The 12976-nt window shown below is 41.1% G+C and overlaps 1 protein-coding gene across 6 annotated transcripts in view; it reads left to right on the forward strand.

The window, feature by feature from the left end:
• The first annotated feature begins 3055 nt into the window (after positions 1 to 3055).
• The window catches only part of AKAP9 (A-kinase anchoring protein 9), a 93331-nt gene continuing 83410 nt past the window's right edge, over positions 3056 to 12976 (forward strand). For 4 of the 6 annotated variants that reach the window (XM_032443108.1, XM_032443109.1, XM_032443110.1 and 1 more), the window contains exon 1: positions 3056 to 3269. In XM_032443108.1, the coding sequence (XP_032298999.1) occupies positions 3222 to 3269 (48 nt within the window). In that variant the 5' untranslated portion in view covers positions 3056 to 3221. The remainder of the gene's footprint in view (positions 3270 to 12976) is intronic. The other 2 variants (XM_032443111.1, XM_015853357.2) reach the window with 1 other exon arrangement.

Raw genomic sequence — 12976 nt, forward strand, 5'->3', positions numbered from 1 at the left:
GAAAAGAAAAGAAAAGAAAAGAAAAGAAAAGAAAAGAAAAGAAAAGAAAAGAAAAGAAAAGAAAAGAAAAGAAAAGAAAAGAAAAGAAAAGAAAGAAGAGAAAAGATACATAGAGCTTACAATTTGTCAAACAATAAACTGTACAGCTCCAGGATTCATAAAACAAAGATATGGAGGTATGCGATATTTTAATATCACAAGAAAAGTACATACTTTACAACTGTTCTATGAGTTATTCTACTCTCCTTTTTGCAGTTTGGAAACAATAAAAACACTTCTATGTGTTAGACTTTACTTTCTGTGTAACTGAAGCACATTAGCAAGCTGACTTTTATGCATGTTTTGAATGAATGCCTGTGATATAGATCAGTGGGGAAGCTTTCAGTGGCAAGCAGTGAGTCTCACAATCAGTGCCTCACTAGATTTGATGAACACAAATGCACATCGTGATCAAATAAAATCCTTGGCAGGGTCACCTCTCAGATGGAGCCACCTCTTATTTTCACATCATTTGATCCATCTAATATTCACTGTAGTTGAAAATATTATCCTATCGGGTAGGTTTTGAGCAGCAGATCTGGAGCACAGCAGAACCATTGCTCTTAGAGGTTGCATCATCAGTTTGTGTGCATGGTATTTTGTGGTTTTTACATCATTTTTACACTTAGAATCTTCCAGCAACTTGTTCTGATCTGGTATCCCTCTCTGTTTCTCGCTTCAAGAGACAACAACAGAACTGGAATTTCCTAACTAGAACTTTGACTTTCATCACACATTGTCCCTAGGCTTCATCTTGAAGTCTTGCAGTCCATTGAAGTGCCCTAACGAGTACCACCAGGCACAGCTTCACTAAGAAGTGCATAAAGCAAACAGAGGAGCCATGAAGCAGGTGGAGTTTCATCACTAGAGAATTTTGTCAGTGTTACACAGCAATGTAACCAAAACTTTGTTCCTACATTCATGGTTCACAGCAATTTTTAACGAACTTTTCCAGTAAACCCTTATATTCACATGCAAATACCTGCCTGGGCCCAAATACCAGTCACTCCTGTTTGGGAGAATGTCTGACCAACATTTTTTATCTTGTAATAGAACTGTTTCACTTCCCATCTGTTACTGATAAAATCAGCTTACACATTTAACTGGTGTAAATTCAATGAGTATTAGAAAGTTAATTGTTGTGAATTAGGTGTTTAACTAAAATCCATTAAAATTACATGGATATAAAGCCTGTAAGTGAGATGAAAATTAGGCCCATCAATTCTTAGCATTAACTCAAGAACCCGTTTAATTATGGGATTTGGGGAGTTTGTAATTATCTTCTAAATGGGGTGTTTACTGATTAAGAAATCACTAGCATAGTGTCATGCATGTGTGAAATTTTACTGACACCTAACAGCTAGTTCTCTGACAGCGACCTCCATCAGCCCAAAGGAATGTCATCTGCACAGAACAGCTCATTTATTTTTCCCTCAGGGGCCTTTGGAATTCCTGGGAAGAGGAACCACTTACATTTGCAAAGGCCTTGCATAAACTGCTTGGTTTGACTGAACTGGGAACACAGATTTAAGGGAAGAATTCAAATGCATTTGTATTTCAATGAAAATATTTCCTCCTTAATCAGTTCTTGATTTCAGTTTCACTTGGTGTTTTTCCCTATAACATGCTTGTCCTGCAGTGAAATAGCAAGCAAACCTGAACAGAAACTCATGCTTGTTTTAAACACAAAACAAAGAGTAATGAAGACATTCGTAATTCCCTGCTTACGATGGTGATTTTCTCTTTTGACTTTAATATTTTTCATTTCCTTTTCAAGTGAAGATTGAGGATATCATTTTAAAGCACAGAATATATATATATATATATATATATATATATATATACAAATACAGGCTTGGAAGTCTGCTGCTCAGAGTCCTATTATTTGTATGTTTGCTTTCCTTGGTCTTGATTAGTAAAACAGTGCAAGTAATATTTTCTTTTGGCATTTCTTGGAGTGCATCTGGTCTGTGCTGGAAAATTCAGGTAAGGAAAGATGTTTGCTTAATGAGGACATATATTTTACACTTAAAAAATCAGTGGAAAATGTGAATTGCATTAAAAAGCTCAGCAGGGCTGAGAAATAAGTCCATTCAGAAAGATTTGGGGGTTTGCATCTAATGGAGCAGAATTATTCTAAGTGCAGAAGGAAGTATCTGTTTGCTCACATGCAGCTGTTACACACCAACCAAAAAAGGCTGGGCAGGAATGTGTGAGCCAGAGCCATTCATCACAGCACCAGAAATGGAACCGACTTCATGAGCAACCGAAAGAAAAAGCAGATAGCAAACACGCAATGCAAATTTTCTATTAGCTATGCAAGTCGCACATTTAGGAGACAGTATGAAGCAATAATTAAGCGATACAAAGAATATGGCTTTGTATCGAATGATGGGGTAAGAAATCCTATTAGCATTTAATAGCCGCGTGTCAAATCCCCCATTGTGATTTGAACACAACTGTTTCAACTTCTGTGACACGATGAGCGTGTATTCGGTGATTCAAGCAGGGGCACCGCGCATCCTTTGTTGTCAGCCTTGTGCTCGCTCCTATTAGATCCACGCTACGTGAAGCTGAGCCACGTGTAGGAACACAAAAACACTCAGAGAATCAGAACTGCCAACATGAGCACTGCAGCCACAGAAGGCGGACCTGCCAGACGGCAGAAGGCAGCAGCGTTAGCTCAGACACTAAAGGCACGCCGAGCAGCGGGCTGTGCCCAGCACCAGTCCTTTGTGCGACAGGCCGCCCCCCGCCCCGAGCAGGGTGTGGAGGGGGTGTGCCAAGCCGCTCCCCTCGCCGCTTCCCCCGGCGGTGCCCGCGGGCCGGGCTCGGGGCTGTGCGCTCCGGCAGTGCAGGGCCGCCGCCTCAGGGGCGCCTCGGCGGGACTGGGCCGAACCCGGGACTGGGCCGAACCCGGGCCGGGCCGGTGGCGCTGCAGCTGGGGTTGGGCGGGAAGAAAAGGGATGGCGGCGGGAGGAGGAGCTGGCGGTCACGTCACTTTCCCCGGCCGCGTGTTTACGTGGAGATGAAGATGGCGGCGCCGGCGTCCCCGTCACGGCAGCTGTCGTCGCTGTGAGACGGGACGGGACGGGACAGGACAGCCAGCCGCGCGTCTCGGCTGAGGGGGGTGTGCCCGCCTACCGCCGCCCATAACGCTCCGCTCTCCCCGCACAGACGCCATGGAGGACGAGGAGCGTCTGAAGAAGCTGGAGGCTGGCAAAGCCAAGGTGGGAGGCGGCTGCGGCGCGACGGGGGTGGGGAGGCTGGAGGGAGCGCGGTCAGCGGGGCTACAGAGCGGGGCTACAGAGGGGCTGCGGCAGGAGCGGGCGGCGGGACGGGACGCGAACAAAGCCGCGGGGGATGCGCTTGGTGCCGCCCCCCGCCGCGCTCCCTGTCCCCGCCGCGGGCTCGGCTCTAGGCTCGCCTTGGCTCGGCGGGACCACAGGTGTCGCGGCGGGGCGGGGAGGAGGGCTGACCGAGACACCCTCCCGACTGCCTCTTAAGCCCAGGCAACTCCCTGTAAACCTTTAAGGAAGTTTATAGAAGCGGCAGCTGCTCCTGACCGCGGCACTAATACCTCTTAGGGCCCGGGATTAGAGCTGCCGCCCGCGATGTGCCGCAGGGTCGGGCGCCGGGGGCTCGGAGGAGCCTGACGGGGAGCGCTTGTGTGGCTGGGAGAGGAGATAATAAGCGGCGTCGGTAGGAAAATCAGGTGAAAATGAGTAGTTTGACATCAGGCACCGTCTGGTTCCTTCGGGCAGCTATTGCTGAGTAACAGAGATCAGAGCTTTGTAACACTACTAACTCATGTAGGAACCCGGCGTGGCTGGAGTCACCCCCAGCTAAAGCCAGGAAGAGGCAGTCTGAAGATCCAGCTGTGAAATAGCATGGTTTGCCTGCTCTTGTAGCTAATGGAAACGTGTGTTGAGCTGTGAATCATTATTCTGCCTTAGCAAAAAGCTTTGTAACTCTTTTGTTTCTGTTTCTTTTGAAAAGATGTTCCAAAAGCTCTGGGGTAAAGTCTTGTAGGTGAAGGAACAGGGACACTTGTTGGGGAATACTTGGAGTCCCCACAGTGTTTAAGTGCTACAAGAACAGTGTGATGGTTTGATTTGGAAGGGATCTGAAAGGTCTTCCAGCTCAACCCCAGCCATGGCAGGGATGTGGTTTGGCTGTGCTGAGAGTGCACTGCTCAGAGGCATCCAGGCTGGCTGATTCTTCTGCAAGGAAATGTTCACAAAGAAAACAGTGGAATTAAATTTGCTAATATCTCAAACCACAGTGAATAACCTGTCATCAGGTTTTCTGTTTGTGTTGGCCTGGTATTAACGTGGAACTTTACTGACAATTTCTGAAGAGTAAACCAGAAGTCAAGGCTCAAGGAGGAAGCTCTATATCACTGAATCACAGAATTGTAGGGATCTCCAGAAGTCCCTTCCAAACATTAAGCCTGATGCCCCAGCTAGAGCAGGTTCCATACAGAAAGTCACACAGAAAGGTGCCCAGGTGGCTATCAAATATCTCATATTTGAGAGACCCAGCAGTCTCTCTAGTCTGTTCTAGCCTCTGTTACCCGCACAATAAAGTTCTTCCTCATATCTGTATGGAACTTCCCATATTCCAGTTCTTTGCCTACTGCCCCTTGTTTTATTGCTGCACACAACTGAAAAGAGCCTGTCCCCATTGACTTGACTCCCACCCTTTTACATATCTGTAAATAAGATCCTCTCAGTCTTTTCCCTGCTGAACAGTTGCAGATCTCTTCACCCTTCCTCATAAGGGAGATGCTCCAGGCTCTAATCCATCTCTGCTGGACTCTCTCTCTGAGTTTTGAACAGAGAGGCCCAGAACTGGATACAGTACTCCAGGTGAGACCTCACCAGGGCAGAGTGGAGGGGGAGGATCACCTTCCTTGACATGCTGGTCATGCTTTTTAAAATTCCTGCTTGCTTTGAGAAAAGTCACATGTGCAGTTCACCAGCTTATTTTACATTTTAGGAACACCATCATTACTGTTGCCCTTCCAGCCTTTTCTGGTTGAAACTTAAGGATGTTCTCATAAATGCATCCCTGAAGACTTTAATATTCTACCATTTTAGGCATCCGGTGTGGTTAAAATCACTGCAACTCTTTAAATTTAATCATGTTTTACATAAGAAGAGGCTGTAAAATCAGTGTTGGCTTTTCAGATATTTCACTGGCATTCTCTGTACTGCTTACCCCCTTTTCTTCTTCTTTTTTTCTTAACACATGAATAGTGTAATTAAATGTGTTGTACAGTGGAGACTGCGTCTCAGTCTTCCAGTGACGAGTGTCACTGCTAAAGAGAGAAAAGAAGGAACTGTCTTAGTAGAGAATGGGAGCCAGAGCTGCTTCTGCAGCTGCTTTTCTCTTTTTCAAGGATACAGGCACATTCACATTCACGGTCACTATGTCTCCCAAAACTGCTTTGCTCCCATGAATATTTTCTGCAAACTACAGCAACAAGCATCCAAAAAACTTTTGATCCTAACCATTTGAAGGCTGTTTAAGTAGCTGGAAAAACATATTGAAATATATATTGCGTTGCTATACTGCAGGTACCTTGATGCTGCTTCTAGGAAAATCAAAACTTAAAATATAAACAAGACATTATAGTAAGAGTGGGGTGAATAGGAACACCAGTGATGGCATCTGAAAGATGCAGTGGAGGTGGAAGGTGTGCTGCTATATTATTATTCTAAGATGGGTCTTAGATTCTCAGGTCTTTTTTCTTCTAAAAGTAGTGCCAAAACTCTGTGTGTGTGTGTGTGTGTGTGTGTGTTAAACAGTGTGATCTTCCTGGTAGTTTTCTGATCATAGTGTTGAGCACTAGCTGTGAAGTTTGGTTTTGTGTGAGCTTTGATTTTCTTGATGTCTTCATACGATGCTGTCTTCCTACATAGATCTGCAGAGAAGTCTATCACAAATGCATTCTTTGCAATGGAAGTTTCCTTGGAGTCTTCTTTGTAGTGTTTTTGGAAATGAGAAGCAGCACTGTGAATCATACCTTGATTACGTGGTGCTAAGAGTCCTCCAGCCTGGCAGAATAGGGTTCAGCATTACCCGGGATGTCATAATAGAATAAGATCTTGGTAGAGACGCGCCAACATTCATGTGTATCTGCTGACTTTCTGAGATTGCTTCATAACAAAGGTTTGGTGTAGTTGCAGCGTACGTTAGTCTGTCTGATACAAACCCACAATAGCAAGGGAGGCATGAAGTCAAATGTGGCAAATCCCTTTTCCAGGCCTGTAGTCATTCACTGTCCTTTGCCACAAGATAAATGTCCTGGATATTAACCCGGGGTTGATGAATGTCTGTTTCCCTTAACAAGCTATGTCTTTATTTAGATCTCAAACTGATTATCATGGCTCAAGAAAAGCATTTGTCAGGATCCAGGAAAGGTGCGTGTCAGAGCAGCTAGTTAAGGGAAGCAGCATTGCTGTGGTAGGAGGGAGATTTGTGCCAGCAACCGAAATACATATGCATACTGTGAAGTTGATCAATGCCCCCAAAACACAGTGAACTCAGAAATCAATCAGGTATGTTGTGTGCCTTGCCTAAGAGATACTGGAATATTATTGATTGCTTGACGTTATGTAGGTACATCCCTGATCCTGCAAAAGAGGTTGGTGGTTGAGCATGTTGGTTTATACGTGCACATACTAAGTGTGCATGCCTGTGTGTATCAGTTTGCTTGGAAATCTCATGTAACATTAAAGAGGTTACTGTTTGTGATGGTTGAGTTTGTTAATTTTATGTATTTATTTAGCAGCTTAGGGTCTAGCTTTGGTATCAGGATGTCGCAATGTTTTGATCACCTTCCAGATCCATATACAGTAGTTTGCTAGTTTCAGAATGAAAATGTTGGGGACTCAGATTCTTTTGTAAGAAAACGGCTGAGGATTTTGGCAGTTTTTAGATAAAATATTTTCATTTTCACAAATATTTTATATTTAATGTATGGTTTTATTTTTGTATGTATATACTTATATAGATATATATGATTATGTTAAAGACACTTATTCTTGCTGTGACAGAAGCATTCTTGCCACATTGTTCTGCAAGGCGCTAAACCTCTCAGCTATTAAAACTGGTTAAAATCAGAGATGTGGAACAACACCAAGTTTTTTAGAAGAGTCCAATTTACAGTCTTGAAAGGGAGTAGAAAGGGTGCACCCCCAGCTGCATGTTTCTTTTGCTGTGGGAGGTGGGTGAATGAAGATATTAATTTGCTGGGTAAACTCTGCGAGTTGGACTGGAATTTCTCTTGTACGGGTAGGAATACGTTACTTATTGTCCAAACTTTCAAGAGCTCTCTATATATTTGTAATACATTCTTTGCTGTAGTGCTTGAAAAAACTCAATAATAGTTGAGCAGTCATAAGAAATAAGGAACTGTCTGCTGTAATTATAATGTAATTAAACGTATCTGTGTTGTTTGAGCACAGATGAGACTGCAGTGACTGCAGTGAATGCTTTTGATCTGTGCCAGTGAATCACTGAGCAGATGGGGCAGTGGAGTAGGTTTGGGAAGCTCTGACAGCACTCAGTGGACAATTAATGCAGGTTGTATAACAAATCTGACAAGTCACCTTCACAAATTGAATAGTAAAAAGAAATAATTGCAGATTTTGTCTTCTGGTCATGCAGTTTTCTGGTGGCTGAAGATGAGAATATGTGTCATCAAAGCAGCATTGCTTAAGAGTCTGAGAATGTTGGCTGCTTACTTTCATACATCTTACTGTCTTCAGGGCAGAGGAAGATGTAAGATCCTCATCTCCGGCCTTTTCAGACTGAGAAATTTTGGATTTTTTGGAGAAAGCTGTTGATCAGTTTTTCTTGGGTCCTTTGTTTGTTGGTTGGTTGGTTTCTGTTGTTGTTTGTTTGTTTCATGTGTGTGTTTTAAGACTTAAGCAAAACATGAAATAATTATATGCCACAGTGATTAAAGCTTGAATTTAAATCCCCCAGAAGAACTTAATGTGTAGATTGTGCTTATAAAACACAGCCTTCTAAAATCCCCTGCAGTTTACTGAAGGAGGGGGAAAAAAAGCAGTGTCTTACTGGTTATTAAGAGCTTTTCATCACAGAGAATAAATTAAATACACTGAAACCTTATATTTTGTGAAAGAGCTGGCCTACTAATGTGTTCTCTTTTGCCTTCAGATGCAGGCCATTCATTTTGTTCATCATCTGTCTGCTTTCACTAACTTAAATAAAAACAATTACACAAACTCCTGGCTGGAGGAATTTCCTTTTCAGTCTACATTTCCTTACTCAGCTTTTCTCTTAAAACAAGAAATGGTATTCAACCATATCAAGAACTGCTAATTTCATCATAAAGCCCTACTTGCTGCTGTTTCTCATTATAAACTATGGAGGAGAGCATCTTTATGGGCTGGCAGCCTTCAGAAAGAGAATGGTGCTGGGCTGCATATGTATCTGAAGGTGCTGTATATGTACTGCTGGACAGGAGGGAAAGAAACTGAAGTGGAATGCAGGCTGACCAACAAAGGTGTGGGTGAGCTTTAGCTCAACGGATGCAAGCTCAGCTGCCTTATCTCTTTGTTTAAAAAGAAGGAGTGTGCAGTGAAACTATGGAGATGTGCTGTTACAAAGAAAAGAGCTGTTAGGATTGTTTAGTTGGGGGAAGCAATTTTCTTGCACCTGAAGATCTTCACAAATGTGAGGATCCTGCCTCATTCCTAGGCATTCCTCTTGTATGTCTTTAAGATATTTCTCTTCCCAGGTCCTTCCAAACTTGTGCTTTCAGTTCTTCTTTATCTTGTGCAAGCTGTAATACTCACTTTTGCATCTCTGCCTATTCTAAATGCAGATAGTAGGAGGTTTGTCTGTGTGTACTTTGATTATGGAGCATGAGTAAGCTTAAGAACTGATTTTTGTGTCACAGAGAAAATCAGATGCTGATTTTATGTGTGTGTATATCACAGATGCAAGGACTGAGAGTTACCCTGGAGTGAAAGTGTCTAATTTTGAAGGTAGAAAAGGCAGAAATTGCCTAGATGTGAGAGAGGGACTTTTTTGTTGTAGTTCAGAACAGTGGGTATCTCTGCATTTTATCATTTGTTTGAAATGTAAATGTGTTTTGTATAATGTATTATTATTAGGGTGATGCATAAACTTCAATTAAAGATCAGACTGGAAAGTAATCTTGTGAAATTGTATTCAGGACACAAATTCTTCCTGTAATAGCAAGAAATTAAATGACCTGTTTTACTTGTGGGTTTTTTAATACAACTTAATTGTTCTATTGGGTAATAGATCCAGCTACTCCTTAGGGTTTTCTCAGTGTTTTTCCTTGTGGGTGTTTTGGTTTTTTTTTGTTTGTTTCTTTCTTTTTTTAAGAAAACAAGGAGAGAAACGTTAATTTTTTCTCCACTGTGTTTAAGTTTCTTCATGAATTTATGAGATCCCTATAAAAATAGGACTTGAAGTACTGAATTTGCTAGGATTCTTCCTTTTTATAGGCGTGTTCTCCGTTTTTCTGCTGTTTCTTAGGTTTGAGCCCCATTTCCCTCACTCCAGGGATCTATTCTAGCTTTCAATGCAGAGCTCAGTTATTCATCTTAGATTACCCTTTTATACAAAGCTTTAAATTAGCTGTCTGCCTTACATTAGTGATACAAAGTAGGATGAGCTTGAAAAAATGCTTTCTTTGTTCTCATGATACAGGTAAATATCTCTCCAAAGTAACCTTTTTTCTATACCTGGGTCAGGGAACACTGAATTTTAATCCAAAATTGGATTTAAAAAAGGCAATTTAAAATGTTTTCTTGCTGCTTCATGTATGAAAAGAAATCATTGCAGTTAAGAAAGGAGAAACTTGCTTTTTTCCTATATCTAAGCATTTCTTTATTTTGGCACTAGACCTCTCTTTGGTTGGCATTCCAGCTACTTATTTTCTTAGTAGGGGTGTTGCAATAGCAAAACAGAGGTGACTGCAACATTTGTGTCCCTTGCTTATAACAGTGTCTAGACAAGTTTGTTTATACTGATTTGAAAGTAAGCATGGGCAACAACACGAGTTCTTCTTGAAGTGCTTTCTGTTAATCACATCTGGTGTTTCAAGGGAGATATATCAGACTTGTTGACATACAGAACGTACCCTTTGCAGAAAGGGTAGTTAGGTACTGGAATAGGCTCCCCAGGGAGGTGGTTGAATTGCCATCCCTGGATGTGTTTAAGAGCCGTTTGGATGTGGTACTCAGGGATATGATTTTAGTGGAGGGTTTTTAGAGTTAGGGTACTGGTTAGGCTGGTCTTTTCCATCCTGGGTAATTCTATGATTCTATATGTAGATTTTACTAAAGATCCCTGAATGGTTGCATGGTTCTTTTGGAGTTTTTTGGTTGGTTGTTTTTTGGTGTAGGTTGGTTTCATTCTCTTGTCTGTTTTGTTTCTCTCCCTCATCCCAAGAAAATATCTTAACAAATAGGTTTCTTTTAAATATTCATATACAGAGGTATTAACTGCAGATTGACATAGTTACTGTAACATCTTATTGTTTATGATAGTTAAAAAAATCTGATGAAAATGAAGACAAAAATAATTAAAGGCTTCTGAAGTATGTCCAACTTTGTTGTTGTTTTAGCTTATTTGCAGTATAAGATTATGTACGCAATTGTTGGGAATCCTAATTAAGGGTCTGAAAATACTGTCTTAAACATCTCCCCCGTAATTAGAGAGTTAAATTCATTTCTACATATTAGTTTCCAGATCACTTGTTTACTATTACCAGATAATGTGACACTTCAAATGTGCTAAGTTGTGTTGGTAAGTGTACCACAGTTCAGTAAAACTCATCTGGTAATTGCGGTCTTTTGACTGTTATGTTGAAACATGAAGCAAATCATCTTGAAATGTATCGTGATGAAATACTTGCACGGTGCCTGCTAAGTGTTGGCATGTCATATTTTTTTGATGGTTCTCATTTTCCCATTTATGAAAAGAAATCTTAATCTGTGTCTTTCACATCACTTCTTTTAGACCCTGACATTTTGTATTGCAAAGTGGAAAAAAGAAGTATATTTAAAATGTATGTATATTTCTGGTTTCCCCTCTTCCATAAGGAGACTACCTAAAGCTTCCGGGAAGAACACATTCAGTAGTTGTGAGCTGAGCGAAAGTCCATGAGAATCTGGAAACCAAACACCAAGCCCAGCCACAATTGTAATAACTTCAGCTAGTTGCATCATTACAAAACAAACAGAACGTGGTCCCTTGGACCATGCTCCTAAGCCTCGAAACCTGAAGAAATTTCTTCAACTCTCCACAATTAGAGATAATAATTTTAAAAGGATGGTATGGTATTTTGGTAATGTTTCTAGGGGGAAAAAAAGGAATGCATTTGTTGAAAACTCTATTGCTAGGGCAAAATTATAGTGTATATCTAAAGTTACAATCCTGAGTGAAAGAACCACAACCAGTGGAGTGTTAAAGAGGCATTGTAGTTGGACTTAAGAGATTGAATGTGTTTCTGTGTAAATATTGGTAAAATAGGTATCACAATGAGTAGAATAAGATGCAAAAGAACTTCCTCAAAGCTGACTTGCCCAGGGAGGTGGTGGAGTCACCGAGCATGGGAGTGTTCAAGAAACATTTGGATGTTGTGTTGATGAATATGATTTAGCTGGGAAGTATTGGTGATGGTTGGACTAGATGATCTTCTAGGTCTTTTCCAACCTTGATAATTCTGTGATTCTGTGATTCTCTGACTTTTTTGGTGGGCTATAAATTAACAGAAATGGTTATACCTTTGTACTTGGTTTGTTTCCCTAAGCTTTTATTTGTCCTTGCACTTACGATTCTCTGTGAAGAAATCCTCTGCATACAACTGCAGAGCAAGAGAAAATTATTTAAATGTTTTTGAAGCCATTTGTATTGCCAAAGCCAGGTAGCTGACTTAACATGGAGAATATGTTTTTCATTTAAAAGTTATGTAGGAGGAATTCCTACCACTGTAAGTAATGCTCTACAAAAATAATAAGTAAACCTTGTCTTCATATGTTGGGTAGTATGTTGTGACAGCTAGTGTGGGTTGGTGTGCTTTAGAGAGAATGGAATTCCTGGTACAAGACTCTTCAAAGGGTGATGTGTTTCCTAGGTTTTCTTCATTACTCAGAATATATTCTATGAATTGAATTCTGCATTTAAATTAAGAAAGAGGAGGGGGAAAAAAAAAGTGAAGTTCATAGACAAATAGGCTGGAATCTTGTGAATAGCAGTGCCTTTTGTGAGCCTGCTTTTTCCTTATGATTCAGCAATGTGTTATAGAAAATAATAATAATAATACAAGCCTGTCAAAATCGTACATGTCTGTCAAGTCTTGCATACTGAGCGTGAAATTCGTACAGTTGGTTCCTCCCTTTTGTCTGCTCCGTTTCTCAAGGAGCTCTCTCTCAAACCTGCTGTGTCTGGGGGATTCATTCTCACTCTGGCCATTCAGTCTCAGACATGCCACATGGTATGAATTCATGTAAGAGGAATATAAACAGAAGGAGAAAATGAGTTTGACTTGTTTAGCCCTGCTTTATAATTTGTCTTTTAAAAAATGAAAAACCCAACCTTCATTTGCTACAAAATAAAAATTATAAATTTTACTTCGTTTCTGCCAAGATTTAGAGCACAGAGATGGACACGACTCCTTCCAGTACCTTCCTAAAACTGGATCAGGCTACTTTGGAAATCTCAGCACTAATTTTTGTGAAAATATTGCCCTTCGTAAGTGATTTGATGTCATCACATCACAAGGAGTGCCTGTTCTTCCTTGCTTAGCTTGAACAGAATTTAAACTGCTGATCTGTAGCTGAAAAGCTGATTGCCTTGTTGTCAAGGATGTAACCTTGCAAATTCTTTATCAGTTTCGTGTCACTTGTCAACTTGAAAAAGC

This window comes from Coturnix japonica, chromosome 2, assembly GCF_001577835.2.
Source record: "Coturnix japonica isolate 7356 chromosome 2, Coturnix japonica 2.1, whole genome shotgun sequence".
NCBI lineage: Eukaryota > Metazoa > Chordata > Aves > Galliformes > Phasianidae > Coturnix > Coturnix japonica.